The 18501-nt window shown below is 43.1% G+C and overlaps 2 protein-coding genes across 27 annotated transcripts in view; one reads left to right on the plus strand and one right to left on the minus strand.

Moving 5' to 3' along the window:
• The window catches only part of PCSK5 (proprotein convertase subtilisin/kexin type 5), a 447222-nt gene that overhangs the window by 291024 nt on the left and 137697 nt on the right, over window positions 1-18501 (plus strand). For 3 of the 4 annotated variants that reach the window (XM_045781017.2, XM_045781018.2, XM_045781020.2), the window contains 4 exons: window positions 999-1083; window positions 4945-5042; window positions 5479-5608; window positions 6024-6139. In XM_045781017.2, the coding sequence (XP_045636973.2) occupies window positions 999-1083; window positions 4945-5042; window positions 5479-5608; window positions 6024-6139 (429 nt within the window). Of the gene's footprint in view, window positions 1-998; window positions 1084-4944; window positions 5043-5478; window positions 5609-6023; window positions 6140-9300; window positions 11922-18501 lie in introns of those variants that run through there. The other variant, XM_045781021.2, reaches the window with a different exon arrangement.
• Window positions 1-18501, minus strand: part of LOC123781498 (uncharacterized) — a 138688-nt gene that overhangs the window by 13235 nt on the left and 106952 nt on the right. For all 23 annotated transcript variants that reach the window (XR_015722895.1, XR_015722900.1, XR_015722892.1 and 20 more), the window contains one exon: window positions 526-702. The gene's annotated coding sequence lies outside the window, so the exon portion shown is untranslated. The remainder of the gene's footprint in view (window positions 1-525; window positions 703-18501) is intronic.

The raw sequence follows: 18501 nt of genomic DNA on the forward strand, positions 1-18501 counted from the left end.
AGACTACCATAAGATTATAAAGGACTTCATATTTCATGGTGGGGGAGGCGGAAGCTCAGACTTGAGAAAGGAGGTGGACCTTCAGGAGGTCCTTACAGGGATCCATTAAAGCAGTGTCCTCTGTGGAACCTGGAAGAACACCAACATTCACAGAGTAGAGGGAGGAAAGGAGCTTTGTTCAATCCCACGTATGTATGTGGTCATGATCCACTTGCATCTCAGAGAAGGGATCCCGTCTCCGGAAGAATTTTGCCTCAGGTAAAAGGCCTTAAGGTAATGTAACAAGTCACCATTTTTCACTATAGAATAAGCATCCATTTGCCATTTTTTTTCCAATGGGGAGCGGCCTTTGGTATTAGATGGGATAGCCATATCCATAGTGTGTTTTAAGCCAGTATATTTCTGTTCTCCAGAATACAGACGTATCTGAATTATAACGACATACCAGTGTCACAGTATATGTGACCACTATAAAGCACACGACACTATTCTAGACGATACAAGAAATACATCGTCAACCCTTACCCTACAGTCTTAAATGCAGATTCCGTTTTCTGGTCACGTTCATCAGAGCGGTCCTGCAAGCTGTGAGCGTGGGGTCCACCCTTCCATTCCACAGTCGTAAGCACTGCTCCTCAACCCTTCCAGCCTGGCGTGGCCCCAGCTTCTTTATGGGATTGTCATTGTCAAAGTTAGGAAACCCTGTTCAGGAGAGAGAAAAAGAAGAAGGGGGAAAAAGCCGATCAGCTATTCAACTAAGAATTAAATGGGCTGTGGGGTTCCCTTGTCTGCAAAATGGTAGATGTCAGGCATTTCCCAGCCCTGCAAATGTTCCGTGTGAGGCTCCCTAAATATTTTGCTCAAGGCCATGTATGTGTAATGTCGTGTACGTTAGCAAACAGTAGAACATCTCCACTTCCTTTTATGGAATCCAGCTGGCCAACTGATTCATAACCTTGTTACTTTTGTCTGTATGTGTTTTTGTTTTGTTTTAACAGAGAAAAATGTTTGCCGGAAATGCAGTGAAAACTGCAAGACATGTACCGAATTCCACAACTGTACAGAATGTAGGGATGGGTTAAGGTAAGAGAGTGAAGGATCTTGTCAAGTCACACAGCCCAGGGAGCTTCTCAATATAAACAAAATATAAATAAATAACCCTCTTACCATCACCCTTGGTTTGACTCCCATTCAAACACTTGATTGCTATTTGCATTATCTTTACCATTGTACGTGAAAAATTGGATGCCATCGTGGCTAAGGGAGGTTTACAAACCAAAAAAATCCTCTTCAGAAAAGATGGCTCTGATACACGTCAATAAAAATGGCTATTTGAGAGACTTTCTCTGTGCTTTTTGACCGGCGCAGTGCCCCCATCAAGGATTACTGTGTAGGTAATACCAATGAATTATATTTAATCCTCCTGATTCATTCCTCTGATGGTTGGAAACTCTTCCCTTATCTTTATTATTTCTCTCCGTATAGCCAATCATTCTCTTATCTTAAGTACCTCAGGTTTGGTTCCATTATGCTCTGCTATGCACATAGATTTAACACCTGGAGATGTTTTTCTTGACGAGGTGACTTGCTCATTGCTAAAGCCAGATAGCTGATAGATTCCGCAAGAGAACACACAGCTCAAATGAACTAGGGAGGCTCTTGAGAAGGCCAGACCATCCTCCGTCGGGTAAGGAGTTGGACCCTGAGTTTACAGAGAGCCAGAAATCTGTGGCACTCACATCTTTTTAAGTATTGAGAATACCTCTGTTTCTACCTTTAATTGGAGAGGTGAACTTAGCAGGCTCCAGACAAGCGACTCTTCGTATTAATTAATATCAGAACATCAGGGTACCTGGGTGGCTCAGCTGGCTAAGCATCTGCCTTCAGCTCAGCTCATGACCTTGGGGTCCTGGGATTGAGCCAGGGGAGTCTGCTTCTCCCTCCTTCTACCCCTCTCCCCACTCATGCTCTCTCTCTCTCTCTCTCAAATAAATATTAATCTAAATGAAAATGATGTTCTAATATATTTTTTATCTGTGGGTTTTTTTTCATAAATGCGGTATTAATTTGTTTAGCACCTTTGTCTCAAGATTTTCAGTCTTGATATGTATCAGTCTAGTCAGCCCCCTAATTCTTTTTGGACAAGGAGCAGATGAGGATAATAAAAAGGGAGACAAGATAGATGTGGGCCCAAACCCTCTTCTATTAATCAGCTGCGGGATCTTGGTCAAGTCACTGAGCCACTCTGAACTTCAGTTTTGTCATCTATAAAATGAGATGATAACCCCGACATTGCTGAATTATAAGGATCAACTGTGATAACATTTATAAAGTACTTATTCCAATACCAGACACATAATTGGTCCATGAGAAATGAAAGATTATTTAGGATTATTTTCTATACAGTTGACCCTTGCACAACTCAGGGATTAGGGGCCCCAACCTCATACAGTTGAAAATTGCATGTAACTTTTAACTCCTTAAGTTACTCTTAACTATGTAACTACCGATTACTACCATGGACTGGAAATCTTACAAACAACAGTCAATTAACACATTTTGTGTCATATGCATTCTATACTGTATTCCTACAATAAAGTAAGCCTAGAGAAGAGAAAAAGTTAGGCAAATTATAAAGAAAATACATTCAGAGTACTGTATTGTATTTCTAGAAAAAAATCCGGTTAGAGGTGGGCTCATGCAATTCAAACCCATGTTTTTCAGGAGTTAAGTCAACTGTGTTTCTTAGGGAACAGAGTACATTAACCAGCGCCCTCCACTAGAAATATGAGAGCCCTATATGTTCATTTTATTTTAAATACGCCAGTAGCCACATTAAAGGACGTAAAAAGATATGGGTGAAATTTAAAAAAATATTAACCAGATATATCCAAAATATTATCATTTCAACATGTAATCAATATAAAAGACCTAGCGAGATGTTTTACATTCTTTCTTGTTGTCATACCACGTGTTTGAAATCTGGTATGCATTTTATCCCGAAGGCACATCTCAACTCGGACAGTACCTTAGGAGAAACACTCGATCTGTATTTGGATTTTACAAAATTGAGTCAAAGTAGATTTTACGTAACCAGGTTGTTCCACCCTTACTCGGAATTTTGCCAGTAACTGAAGCGAGGGCCAATTTGTACAATTTAGACCGAAATTAATTAAAACTAAATAAAGTTGAAAATTCCATTCCCGGGCCACACTAACCACATTTTAAGTGCTCGGGAGCCACGGGCCCTGAAGCATGTGGGACAGCGCCGTTCCAGCCTAGCCAGTTGCTCACAGAAAGAACCCAGGTGTGCACTGTACCAGGCAGGTCGACCGCGCCAGCGCTGTGTTTTGCAAGCAGAAGGTGGCTTCGGGGAGCCCACAGCACCTGCTGTCTGTTGCACGACCCACTTACGTTCGCTCCTTTCTCACACGGCGCAGCCTCTGTCTCATGCCCAACTCATGCCAACCTCAGAAGGAACGCCCTTTACTAGAAAAGTGAGGCAGTTTTTTTTTTTTAACTTTGATAAATTTTTTGGTGGTCCTATTTCCTCCCACAAAAGCATCCATTGAATGCAATGGCCTTTTTTCCAGTTCTACAGACAGGGAATGGATTTCCTTTTACTGACTTTTTAGATGACATTGCTCCCTGGCCAGTAAAGTCTGTGAGTGGGGTACGCTTCATTCCGCCGCCCTCTGTCTCCTTGAGACTGCCTGTCTTTTCCTTAGAGGCTTTGACGGTTGGCCGTTTTGCCTCAAGAGACCTTTACATTTTTTTAAAAAGTGGCTAAGAACAAACAGAAATATGTACGCATCAAATACTGGAAGGAGGGGGATTAAAACATTAACGGGACCGTTCAGGATCCGTTCTTATCCGTTTTTGTTCTTTCCAGTAGGGAAAAATAAATTTCATTTTCCAAGTTAGTGTGACCCAAATACAAAGTACATTCAGCTACGATGTGAATTGGAGCAATATGAAGAGTCTAAGAGAATAAAAACCATCTGACCCTGTTGTGTGCCCATCTTGTCCTATCGTCTGTTTGGTGACAGAGGATGACAGGTGCTAATCTACAGTTCCAAACACACTACTGAGGCAGTGAGCAATATTTATAGATTAAACGTCCCAAATTATATTTTTTTTTCATTTTAAGAATTGATCTGTACGCTAGGAAAGCTATCATAATTGATATTAGCAGAAAAAAATATGCATTCCTCATCCAACATTCTGGCAACTATAATAAATACCAAGAGTGCTAGATAGAGAAAATATGATCGAGAGAACACCTGGAAACAATCATATAATTAAGAAAAGTTGGGGTGTTTGGGGCATCCGCAGTATAGGTAGGTCGTTCTATGAAATTATTCATTAGCATTTAAAATAAGTCAGGAAATAGAGGCAACGTGTATTACAATTGTGTGGTTCTCATGGGAACCAGTAAGAACTAAAGCCAGAAATAAAAACCAAAGGAGCTCCTCCCGGGAGTGTGGGCTGGCCAGAGATCACTGTGCCCCTTATTCAGTTGTAACTCACGTTAGCATGTGTTCCTACTGCATTTTATAATTACAGAACAACTTGTAAATGTACTATTTCGTAGGGCTGGTTATCAGAGCTGTCAGCCGTAGTGTTAGGTAAGCAGCTTTGTCAGTAAGATACTTTTAAAAACACCCGGGGGGTAAGGTGCGGAGTGAAGAGGGGATGTGCCAGCCAGTCTGACAATGAAGAAAAAGGTCCACGAAGCTTGCAGCACGACACAGACATCATTATAGGCACAGGGAAGCAGGATAGGCATCGGGAAGGGAAAAAAGAAGGGGTACAGGACGATGTCCCCTGCTTTGAAGCTTTGCCAAACCACGGGTCTCCGGGAGGTGCCATAATTGTTGCATATGGGGCTGGGGAGTCGTGACCTCTTTGCCTTGATCACAACATCTGTGTCTCTGTCTTCAGCCTGCAGGGATCCCAGTGCTCCATCGCCTGTGGGGACGGACAGTACTTCAATGGCCAGGACTGTCAGCCCTGTCACCGCTTCTGTGCCTCTTGTGCTGGTATCTTGTCCCCGCCACCCCCGCGACCTATTGTTCATTCCTCTGGCTCTGCTTTGCCGTTTGTTGGCTTGTTTTTAGCCATCACTCCTACAGACCGACCCACCAGATATTGTTAAAATCAATGCTGGAGAAAATTCTCTTTCAGTACTCACGCGCGTATTCTCCTAGAAAGCCAGCCGTGGGCATTCTGTCCTTGTTGCGACACTGAAACATCCCAGTGAGATCGCCTTCCCTTTCCGGGGGAGCTTTGGCAAATGGGTTCAACTTAAAATGGAAGTGGGTTTTTTTCCCCACAGAATGTAAGAGAAGGCACAAATATGAAATTGTGACTCTTACCATGACAACATATTCATGCCCCTTCATCAACTACGCAAGCAGCAGCCGATCGTGCAAGCTCTTCTGAGATTTTGTTTCCTGCATTTGTCTTGCTTTTAAGGGCCGGGCGCGGACGGGTGTATTAACTGCACGGACGGCTACTTCATGGAGGACGGGAGATGTGTGCAGAGCTGTAGTCTCAGCTACTATTTTCACCACTCTTCAGAGAACGGACACAAATCCTGCAAAAAGTAAGTGGACCCGCCCCTTCAGCCCTAGCACGTGATCGCCGGCTTCCTTGTTTGACGACCTCCAGAAGCAATACCAAACCATTATTAATGATGACGTCAGTTTCCACATTTTACCGATGCACACTGCCCTGCAGCTTTAACCCAGCTTATCTTGAATCCTCTTTTGTTTTTGTCTCAGGAGCACTTTAAAACCTTTGAAGTATTATTTGTTTCAAGTCCAATGCATTCTCCCATTTAAAATCAGTCTACCTGCTGGGCTTTCTTTAATGTTGTCAGAGGTAGCAATTACGGTAAGAAGAGGTTTCTGTGTCATCTTCAAAGGGGGAATTAAGTTTAAAACGTCCTTAAAGGTGGGCAGCAAACACCTCTCCTTGCGCCTGATGTGGGAAGCACGAACTGTACATTTTCCCCGTAGATGTGATGCGAGCTGTTTGACGTGCAGCGGTCCAGGCTTCAAGAACTGTACGAGCTGCCTCAGCGGGTATCTCTTAGACTTAGGGACGTGTCAGATGGGGGCCATCTGCAAGGACGGTGAGTACAACCTCTTCATTCTGATCCTCTGAACACAGGATCCTCTTTTTATGTTGCGATCAAATACATTTCCAGGGAAAGAAACTATCAAGCATGAGTCCGAGAGAAGGTGTCCAATAGCTTGTCGGCATTCATTCGTCTTGAACTCACACCCTCAGTGGGTTTTCGTCTGGGTTTTTTTTTTTAAATAAAAGAAGCAGTTAATCACCTATAGTTCCACTCGCCAAGATGGCCCTAGTTATGTTTTGTTTTGTTTTGTTTTTAATTAGCAAACTTTGCGGGTTTTTTTTTTAACTTGAGAGTTTTAGGTTCAGAGCAAAATTAAGCAGAAAGTACAGAGAGATCCTATGTATGCAGACTGCCCCCCTGCAACACACACACACACCCCACGCTCCCCCCACTAGTAGCCTCCTACACCAGACTGGTTACATTTGTTATACTCAGTGAAACTTCACTGATCCACCATTATCACCCAAAGTCCAGGGTTCACATTAGGGGTCCCGCTTGGTGGTGTATATTCTGTGAGTTTGGACAAATGAAAAGGGATACATGTCCACCATCATAATAATCATACAGGACACTTTCACTGCCCTAAAAATCCTCTGTACTCTTCCCTGCCTCCCTCCCCGCCAGCCCCAGAATGTACTATTTTTTTTTTTACTGTCTCCATAGATTTATTTTTTCCAGAATTTCATATACTTGGAATATAACAGGCAACCTTTTCCAATTAGTTTTTTCATGTGTTTTTTTCCCGTCTTTTGCCGAACGTACTTTTGACCAGATTTTTTAAATACCATGTATGCGGAGGTTTGAATCCGGCTTTTTGTATTAAGCATTAGACGTAAACATCATCCTGGGTTTACAGAGTCCTCAGAAACTTCATTTTTAATTACAGCATAAAATTCTATCATGTGAAGATGCCAGTTTATTGCCACTTCTTTTATTCGGATTAAACTTTTGATAAGTAAATTGTAATCAAATGGTACCTGAATCTTTCATTAAACCTGAGAGGCAAGGAATTAATGATAGACCCAAGTGCAGAACTTAAGCCTTCTAAATGTTGGTCTGTTTTTCTTTTCTTTGCACACGATGTTCTCAACCAAAATGCCAGGACCACACACCTTCCCCAAAGATTCATGGTAAATTGGTCTTGGGGTGCTATCTAAGCATGGATGTTTCTAGAAGCTTCTCAAGTGTTTCTAATGTGCAGCCAGATTTGGGCATGTCTGGCTTACTCCACTCCCCCTGACAGATTGGCAAATGCCAAGTTCTCTCAATTTTCTAGCCTGAGCTTCCCCATTTATAAATGAATGAATTTAAATTATCCCAACTTTAACATTTCGTGAACTTTGACTCTCGATATAATTCATACAGAAGGGGCCCTAAAATTTGAGCCTGAACTTTACGCAGACATGCATCTCAGTGACCTAGAAAGAAATCATTTCGAACCACTGGTATTTTTAAATATCTTTAGATTGTTATGAAAATAGAGCAATAACAAAGTCTGTACTTGGAACTGTCTTCCTGGACAAGGGCACTCCCCTTGGTTTATTCTCTGCCTTCCTTTGCATGGGTCCTCTTCTAGAAATTTCACAAGAGGCAGAACAGTGCTCTGGTTGGGAGACTATAGAATCAGGAGTCAGAATACTGTCGTTCCTTTCTGGGCTCCAGGTCTTGGGCAGGGGATAAACTTCTCTGGGCCTCACTTCCCTCATCTGTAAAAATGAGGAGGCTAATACCATTGACCTTGTATGGTTATTCTGAAACTTCCTATGAGGAGCTTCAAAAAGACGACTGAGAGCACAGGGCACACGACACGTGTAGAGCACCATCTCTGGGCTCATTTCCACAGAGCATCGTGGGTGATTTTGCATCTTTGTGGCTTCTGGGCTGCGGGACTGGTCTAGCAGGGACGGGCCAGACCCACTCAGGCTCTGGGTTCTCACCGCACAACACGGGGCTAGAGGGTTGCGGTGATGGCACTCCAGCTACCGTGCAAGTACCCCTTTTTCCTTAAAAACCTGGTTCCCCCATAGCCGGATCTGACCAGAATTTTTAAGTTGGTAACAGAAAACAGAAGAAGATTTTCTAGACTCAGAAGGTCCACGGTCACTTGAAATTTTCACCCGTAGCACTCGGTGCCAGCCTGGCCACGTCTGGGACGCCTTAACTGCCTTCTCTAAACCGTGGTAAACCTGGGGTAAGCTGTGCCAGATGGCACTTTGGTAGAAGTGGAGTGTCCAGGATCGTGGGCAAGAGTAATTTGTCATGAGTCCGTTTGAGGTCAGCTAAATGAGGAGGTCACCACCGATGACTCGCCAGGCTTTTCATATCACAGAGCAATTCCATTTATGGGTTTGTGATTTATTCTCTTTCGACTGTCATATTTCAATGATTCTAAGACATTTTTTTTTTTTTACATTTTAACATCTCTGATATCGGATGCATCTTATAATTTATGGCAGCTTACAGCTACTTTGTCCAATTGGCTGCTGTGTCATTGTCTTTGACGTTGTCACAGAGTTAGGTACATGGCTGCTACTTCTTGTGTTGAATTTAATTGTAGTTCGAAACAGCCTCAAAAAATTAAATAATTGCTTAATATTCGAAGGAAGAGCTTTTGTGTAAGCACAAAAACAAAACAACTGTTATATAACTAATATTTAAATAATATTTCCATAAGCATCAAATTTTCTAATTGAGAAGACTCTTGGGTCACCATGCAATAAGACGTCTTGCATGAAGCATGTTTTTTCTTCATACTTAAAATAACGGTGCATCTTAAACCCGGTGTCTTGGACTCAGTGAAATAGAGTATAAATGACTGTATACTCTCTGCTCTGGGTAATTCTGAGAAGACAAATCCCTTGCTTTTATTATTATTGATTTCTAATTTATTCTTTTTTCGAATCCTTTTTTTCCCTTTCATAAATGGACACCAAACACATTTACCACTGGACCGCCATCTCTCTCCTTGAAAAACAATGCTGTTGACTGAAATCACTTTGGGTGGACCAAATTTCCTCCTTGTTGACTGCTCCTCAATGATCTCTTGCAATCCCCCCATCTGCCTCTCTGGCCAATCAAAACCTTCTTCCGTGCGTGCATCATGCTGCTCCCGTCCTCAACTCCCCCCCTGTCTTGCTGACTTCCTGGAAAAGCAACGGAAGAGTCCTGGGCCGAAGGAGGCTTCTGTATGCTAGTGAAAAAGAACAATTTGTGCCAGCGGAAGGTTCTTCAACAACTTTGCTGCAAAACATGTACATTCCAAGGCTGAGCGGCCATCCTAGATTTCTTTGTTCCTGTAGACTTATAGATTACTCCATATTATTATTAAAAAGAAAAAAAAAACAAGCAAAAAAAAAAAAAAGCAAGCCACCTCTCTCTTTTTTGCTCTCTTTTTTGCTCTCTCTCAAATTTGTGCAGGGAGATGGTGAACTGTTTTGTCAGAACTTAAATGGAAAAAAAAAAAATAAACCTACAACAAGCCTACCTTTTATAACTGGGTGTTTAGTGCTAAACAGCCAGAGCCACAGAGACAGTATTGTATGACCAAAGCATTTGATGCCAAAATTTGACGTTAAAGTAATGATTTGATTTCCTGCCCTGGTTTTGAAGGTCCATTTTTTTTTCCCCTTTGCATTTACTTGCTTGTTTCCCCTTTGAGATGCCTAAAAATACCTTTCAAAAACATCACAAGAGCAGACATAGATCAAAATCAAAGAGAAAGCTCTTGCATCTGTCATTTTTCACGCTTGAGTCCACCGTTGGGGGAAATGGCAGAAAAGTGGACCGAAGGGCATTAAGAACATCCCGCAGAGTTGTATTCAGTGTCGTTTGTCTTAGTTTTTCACAGTTGAACATTGATCCTTTCCACACATAATTTACTTCATGCATTATGTGCTGGTTTTGGCATTATACTCACTTGATAAGTCGGCTCCACTGGTTTCATCAGCTAGACTTGCTGCTGCTGGCTTTGGCTTTGCAGATTGGGTTATTTTACACACAGCTGGTCAGATGGGATCACTCTGCATAGTCAAATTGGTGATGGACAGAATGCAAAGTTACACAAAACAGCTGGGACGGATCCAGCTCCCCTGAAATCCGGAGTGTTCACTTTGTAGAACCTGCACGATCTCCTGGTGCTATATGGCCGTTATCCCCATAGCATTTTTTTAAAGGCCATCAGAAATTCCATTTGTTGTGATGGGAAGCATTTTGGATATGATGTGGGACATTTCTTCCTGGAGTCCAAAGTTCCTAAAAGGTCCTGTATTTTTTAAGAAATGGAATTATTTAAGTAATATTTAAGCTCATGCCCAAGTTGGCTGGGCAACGTTCTTCAATGGTGCTTATTAGAAGTTTTATCCTTTTGTCATTTTCAGAAAATAAAACTGGAAATTGGAGATGGGTGGCATGATCGTACCCTCCTGGTTCTGTTATTTCCCACTCCTCTGTCCCTCTATAACCGTGCTATGGTACATCTGTCTGCTGGATGTCAATGAGGTCGTCTGTTTTCTCGGAAATATCCTCACCAGTTTTCTACAATTCTTAAATACACCCTGGAATCTAGCAGACTGAATTATGTGAAAACTATATTGGATCAGTGGTTAGAAATGATGCCTGATAGGTCTTTTTACCGATTCTGAGTTTCTCTATTTAGGGGAGGGTAGACTCCTATCAAGTTTCTTCATTTTTCATATCAAAGCTCCATTGGTGACCTCATTGCTTTGGGAGTGACCAGCCATCTTTCGGGCTTGATGCTTTGATAGCTGCACTCCCAAGATGTCACTGGCCTCACAGCTGAGAACAGGGATGATATCAATAGAGATTCCTTGGAGAAGGAGCTGGGAAGTGGATGCTAAGATCCCTACCCAATCAACAAGCTAGGGAAAAGCCTACCTTGAAAATACTCATTCCTACACAGCAAAGTTAATGTCCGACCTAAGGTGAATAATTAGAATCTAATGACCCTCTCAATAGCATTACAGTAATACTGAGTCACATAATGACTCGTAAGTAACTAGGGACTCGACTGATTTTGCTGAGCAACTTTCATTTCCCTAACACTGCCGATCCTTCTGATCTGAAAGGAAGTTAATCTGGGGGATGGCCGATAGTCTCACATTTAAAGGCACAGTCTCTAAATGGACAAGCGCAAGCCTAAAGCAAGGTCAAGCAGATGGCAAAACCAGATTTGCCTGCAAAGGAATCCATTTGACTGAACCAGCCCATACTATTTGAGGCACAAAGTTACTATGATAGGAAAGATAAAAATAACGTCTGTGTTCTTGGACAAATAACCATCAACATAGCCAGATTCGCTGGGGTCCGCCAGTGTACGTTCCATTTCCCACCGACCATGCAGGCGCACGTCATGGAAATACTGGTTTAACTACTAGTGTGTCACTGCCTCGTTTATCTACAGAATATTATTAACTAGGACATAATGCTTTCAAAGTTTAAGTTAATGTTATATATTATGTATAAATATATATATTCATCATGAGATATATGTGATGGGTAGTACAGTTTGGAGACTTAAATGCTCTAACCTTCTAGAGACAAAAGGCCTATCTTCTGTTTTCTTTTGTCTTTTTTTATTTTTAATTAGTGATCCACTGTTAAATCCAAATCCACTTTTACTGAAAAATACTGTACATGTGTAAAATGTTCAGTTGTTTTTTTGTAAAATATAGTAGAATGGTTGTAATTGATACTGGCCAAAATCAATGTTATTCCATATTTTATTTTTTCTATTAAATTAACCTAAGTTCCTGTTTATCTGATCTGTTCATACCCACGTGTAAAGGTCTCTGAAAGGGTGAGATAAGGAGAACCTTGTGTTTCCACATAGAGGCTGAATATGAAGGAAAGGATGGAAGTGACCAGAGCATCTAGATAAAGCTGGAAAGGAAAGGGTGAGCAGAGGAAGAAGTTGAAAAGGAGAGACCGACTAACAGCAGTGTCAGAAAGGAAGAGGTTAGACTCGGTCCTGAATGAAGGTTATATCCCATTTTTAGAAAGCAAGTGAAAAAAAGTCTATAAAAGTTTGGCCCGCTGGTTAGCAGATTGTGCGGATGCCAGCCCCAAGGTCTGGGCCGTCTGGGCTCTTTCCCTGGGCTTCCCCTGGGTATGGACGACTGCACACTCACTAGTGGATGTTTGGAGGGGTGGGGATCAAGGGACTGTGCATGAGTTGGTGGGGGAGGGGGTGAAAGCTGTTGAAAGGGGAGAAGGCTTTGTTCAATTTGCTGATATCCTGTGTAAAACTGACAATGGCTGTAGCCCCAGGTGCCTAGAAGGCAACTTCGTCTAAAATAAATCTCCAGTACATGCCACAGGATGGGACTGTATAGTCAGCAAAGACCCACCATGGATCACAGATCTTCGTGGACCTTGCGTAAGAAGCAGGCTCTAGCTCTGAAGGTTCAATGCCCTGCCTTTTGGGAAAAGAAATGAGAAATCAGTGAAAGCAACATCCAAATTGAACTCCAATTAGGTTTAAAGATGTAGGGATACGGGGGCACCTGGGTGGCTCGGTTGTTAAGCATCTGCCTTCAGCTCAGGGCGTGATCCCAGAGTCCTGGGATCGAGCCCCACATCAGGCTCCTCTGCTGGGAGCCTGCTTCTTCCTCTCCCACTCCCCCCGCCTGTGTTCCCTCTCTCTCTGGCTGTCTCTCTCTCTGTTAAATAAATAAATAAAATCTTTAAAAAAAATTTTTTTAAGAATTAAAAAAAGGATCTAGGGATACAAAATCGTGTTAGAGAGAGCTTCTGCTGTCATGAAATCCCATTATGAGGGTGGGAGACGGGGACTAATTTTATTGAACACTTACTATGTTGGCACAATGTGGGAATATAGAGTATATGCATCCTTATGTCAATTCTCACAAAAACTCTACCGCAGAAGTATGCTCTGTTTAAAAATTATCATAATCTTCTGTTTACCAACCAGAAAGCTGAGGCAGATGGGCTTGAAATTGATTGGGATTACACAACCAGACAGAACAATAAAAATAAAGCTTAGCAGGAAGACAATTAACATCAGTGAATTCTCCTCAAATGACTCGGACACTAAGTTGTTAGGTTCAGACTGGCGGAAATTCCTTTGAATTGAACTGGTCAAGGCAAGTTTCCTGGAGTAAGTGGAACTCAGATTGGTTCTGGAGCTAGGGGGGGCTGAGGCTTAACTAAGTAGATGGGACAAGAGAAGGAGGAACATTACCGGGGAACCTGCTAGAGAAGAGATGGCTCAGGGAAGAAGTCAATTGTTTTAATAGTTTAATCTAATTGCCCCAAAGAACAGTGATTCAACATTTAACGGATTAGTCAGGAAGGATCTACACTTCAACGCTTTCCAGAAGATGAGTAGCGTGCCCGTTCTCAACGCCCGCACCTGTGACAGGCCTTGCTAATCACCAGTGTCCAACTGCGGATGGATCAGACGTGCCTCACTTTCACCCCAGTGTTAGGGGCTTATCATCATGCTGCCGATCTCTTCTATCGGACTCATTGTTTCCACTCAACACTCTACTCTTCATGTTCAGGAAACTGCCACCTGTGTGCATGTGAATATCAGGCAGCTAAAATATTCTTAACTCTTTTCCTATCATCCTTCAGCTTCATGCAAAGGGAAATGACAGCCTGGTGAATCTGGAGAAAGTTGGAGGCAACGTTAAACTAGGGCCTGGCCAGCTCACCACTCCCTCCTTCCGTCCTCTAACACAAAATGGTAGAGGGAACTCAAAGGCCAGCTGCAGCTTGACCTCCCGGGCCCACGCTGGGCCCTGGGCTCCAAATCAGTATGCGTCAATGACAGAAAGTATTAACCTGCTTCTGGGTGACAGCCATGTCCCAGTGTTATTTTTGTTGCAAACCCATAAAATCTGAAGTTCTCGGCAGAATACTTTGGAGCCATTGACAAATGTAGACGGGCGTAGCCAAGAGGGACGTAATTTCACTGTGGCTCGTTGGAGCTACTGGCACTAGAGGTGGGGCTGTGATGCATGTAATCGTGTCTCCTCTTCATCATGAGAGGGGAAACATCTGGCCCAGAGTCAATTCTTGGGCAAGAAGGATGCCGTTAGGGAGCATCACGAAGTCCCACAGGGCCAGTCTGGGGCCCAGGAATGTCAGCAGTTCCTTTCCACTCTAACTGCAAAGGACTCAGAAAGACACGCGTCCTATTACTGAAGCATTTTCTTGCAAGATCTCCTCTTTACAAGAGGCAATGTGGGGGGCAACTGTTGCTTTTTCAAAGCCAGGTATCCGGCAACAGACAATATATTTTGCATCCCTGCTTTGAAAAATTCCCAGAAACACTTCCTGAGCCCTGACGTGTAGGATCTTTATTTTAGGAAAGACTACATTATTTTAAGAATCTAATATTTTCAGGCTGATAGAGTTCCACTAAAATGGCTTTAATTTGGCCCACAGAAACTCAGAGGCCTGTGGAGATGAACTTCCTGTTGCAAGATTCACAGCTAGTCAAGGGTGTGGTTGGGAATGGAGCCCACAACATCAACTTTCTGCACAAAACTGCCTCCTTTTGAAGAATGCCGGGGGGAGGGGGGGGAGTCCATATGACACATGTTGCACGGCGGGGGTAGGAGCCCTTTCTGCACTGCAGGTAGAAGACAAAGGATCCCTAGACTTGGCCTTTTCTCTTCATGACCTCAGCTTCACTGCTTTCATGAACAGTAAGTCCTTGTCACAGGCAAGCTCTGAGGTCCTTCTTGCCCTCACAGAGCTGAGAGTCTAATGGAAGGCACAGACACAAAAACACATGACTGTACAATGAAGCTATTTAAGCGCCTTTAAAAGCGTGTAAAAATATTGCGGGGCAGTCTAGAAGAGCAAGCTGACTTTCCCGATTAAGTGCTAAACGTTCCCTGCCCTTGCACGAGGAGCTTTCTAAGGGCTTCCAAAAATAGCGTGCACCATTAAAAATAAGTTATCTCTGAAATGTGCAAAATCAGGTGGTATTTTAATTAAATGTCTACAAAATGCAACATGTCAAACTAGTCAATTGCAACTCAGCTCTTAAGGAACCACATATAATTAAATTTAATGTAGGATAAAGGTGAATTTTAATATGTATGACGTGATGTAGGACCTACAGAGGCAGGAGAACCTGGGATCTGTTGGGATCTTAATATTAACTCTGCAAAGGAGGTAGAAATTCACTATTTGTGCTGGGGGTGGGGAATTTACATATATACTATAGATACATATTTCTGATCTCTTCTCTCAAGAGTTCTACCTGTAGTTCCAAATAGCTACGTGACATTTCCCTTCAGATAGCTAACAGGCATGTCAAAATTAACACGTCCAAAACAGACTTCAGACTGCTCAATCCCCCACATATTATCTCCAAATGTCTCCCACCCCACAAATGGCGTTACAATCCAGCCAGCCAGTTGCTCAAACCCAAAACCTAGTAACTCTTCTTTTTTTGCCCTCAAATCCAATCCATTAGCACAGTCTCATTCACCGCACCTTCCAATAAATCTCTAAATGGTCCACAGTTGTAATTCTGGGTCATCGTCTCCATCCAGGGCTGGGGCAGGAGCCTCCCAACTGGGCTTCCTGCTTCTCTCCCCTGCTTTTTCTGTCCTGTCCCGTCCACTCTCCACGGAGACAGCAGAGAGCTATTATCAACACAAAATCAGATTTCTCCCCTTTCTTCCTATTTGCTCGGGATCAAATCTGAACTCCTTACCTGAGATCGTTCTCATGTCTTCTTATGCCCCTTCCCCCTTGCTAATCTTGCTCCAGTCATAACAACTTTCTTTTTGTTCTTCAAACAAAACTAATGTGCTTACGCATCAAGACCCCTGCTCTTCACAGGACTGGTTTCTCCGCATCCAGCAGGTCTTAGTTCAAAAACAGCTCCGTGGAAAGTAGCTCCCTCCACCACGCATCCCACACCTGCCTACCTTTTCCGGTCTTTTCATAGCACTTATCACAACATGACATTCTATGGTGCATTTACTTGTTTACGGTCAGTCTCTCCCACTAGAACGTCAGCACCGTGAAAGCTGGGGCTTCGTCTGTCTTACTCGCAGCTCTAGCTCGTATGTGTAGCACGGTGCCTTGCTTGATAAATGTTTGCAGAATGAATGAATAAAAAGGCTTAAGTGAGAAATGACATTTGACCTGCTGTCTTGAAGGATAAGCAGGAATTTGTAAGTCAATGAAGGGGAGGATGTTGGAGAAGGATTCCCTGGAGAGAGAACTGGTTCAAGGGCACAAAACCATTAAAGGGTCTGCGGACAGAGATGGCAACGAGTGGGCAGTGTGGGCAGCTGGAGGGAGGAGATAGAAAGATCACAGAGGTCAACTTATAAAAGCCATAGATGGGCTGTTGCCCTCCTTCTGTCTCCTTGATAGAGTCATCAACCGTCTTTCCAGAGAGGCCAAATGACTTACTTAAGGACCCCATCAAGTCAACTCATGGCCTTCTGCCAGCATATCTGAAAAGCATTCATTCAGACAAAATGCTAAGGAGTAGCATATTTGCTTCAGTCCCTAGAGGACCGGCTGCACTGAGCCAGCGAAATAAAAGGACAGGGTACTAAGCTGAGCTCAGCTGTCAGAATAGCTCACATGAGAGGAGGCGGCCCATAGCTTCTTTTCACTGTGATGTCCATGGCCAGAGCAACAAATCTGGCATGGTCTGTTTGCAAGACCATACTTGGGGACAAGGGCCTGCTCAGAATCCTCTTTTCCTTCTATGAAAACAAACAAACAACACAACACTTTGCCCCCTAAGTTATCATTACCAGAGAGCAAAAGGAAAGTCATGTGCCAGCACCTTTCTTCCCTAAGGATGAAAATAACAGTAATACCCCCATAGGGCGCACTTCCTATGAGCAGAGTTCTGTGCTGAATGTTTGTATGGGTTATTCCACTAATTACTACCAATAGCCTGATTTTCTTCTCTTTTAACAAGTGGGAGAGCAGATGAGGTAAATGCCTCAGGCACCCCATTGATAAATGGAAGTTGTGGGATTAATTTAAAGCCAGACAATCTGATATCAGAGTCTCCAGGAAAAAAACAAGAGCCAAGGAAAATGTCTGTCAAAAGCAGCTTCAGGTTATGGCCATGGAGCTTACATGAGGATTCTAGGTTTTCATCGGTGATGTCTGGTTCAGGGCCCCTGCTGTCTCCTGTGAATAGAGCAACATTCTACCCGAGACTACACACACGGCCACACAGCGCTGTGTGTGACCCCAGCCAGGAGTGGATATCAATATCATCATGAGAACTAGCAGTAACCAATCGGCCATGTGGGCAAAAGAAATTAGAATGGACCTAGGGGAAGGAGGCAGTGGCTGTTAAGAAATAAGGATGGGATGCCTCCTGTCATGCTAGTTTTTCCTCTGCCTGGGGGGCCATCATTTGCATTTTCTAGCCCCAGATGAAATGAGAAAGAAACAGAATGGAGATAGGAGGAACACAGTGAAACGTTACAAAGCTGAAGTCATCCCATAATACAAATTCCATGAGCTCCTTTGACAAATCTGGTGAAACCGTTTCCTTCCAGGTGGTATTACATAAGACTTTCTTGCCCCCTGAATCATAACTGTTATAATAACACCTAAACTATCCAGAAAATGTAAACTTTTTATGTATAAGGATATGATCTGTAACTGACTTGTGTCATGAGAAGAGCCACACACGTGGCAGAAATCAGGAATCATCTTGACCATCTCTCCCCACTCCCCATCTACCCCATCTGCAGGTCAAGACAACTCTACCTCCAAAATACATTTCAGATTCATTTCCTGTCTTTCACTTTTACTGCCCCAATCTAATCAGGCTACGTCCAGGTGAAGCTACTCCGCACGTGAACCGCTGCAAAACTTCCTTTCTAGCCTCGTCCAATGCACCCCTTATGTCCACACTCCCCATGTGCCTACTTTCTTCTGATCTATTCCACACGGCAGCCAGAATGCTCTTTTTAAAAACTCAAAGCTCACACAAAGCTCTACTGTTGGAAACCCTCCCATGGCTTCCCGTTCCACCTTGGATAAAGGTGAAATACCTTCCTATGGCCATCAAGGCCATGGTCAATCGGAGCCCCCCCCTTCTCTAAATTCATCTCATGCCATTCTCTCCCTCCCATCATGTTTTCCAGCCACATGGACTTTCCCTGCTTTTTCTCTTCTGCTTTGTGCCTTAGAACTTTCCCGCATGCCATTCCCCCTACTTTAATGCTATCCCATTCCTAATCATCTATACCTGGCTAACATTTATTTATTATCTGGGCCTCCATTAAAATGTCACTTCTTCATCTTCTGAAGATCTCCTTATTATAAGCCCTCATGGAAGCCTCTGCTTGACTCTCGTAGCA

Source organism: Ursus americanus, chromosome 34, assembly GCF_024610735.1.
Source record: "Ursus americanus isolate L20-20 chromosome 34, mUrsAme1.1.p, whole genome shotgun sequence".
NCBI lineage: Eukaryota > Metazoa > Chordata > Mammalia > Carnivora > Ursidae > Ursus > Ursus americanus.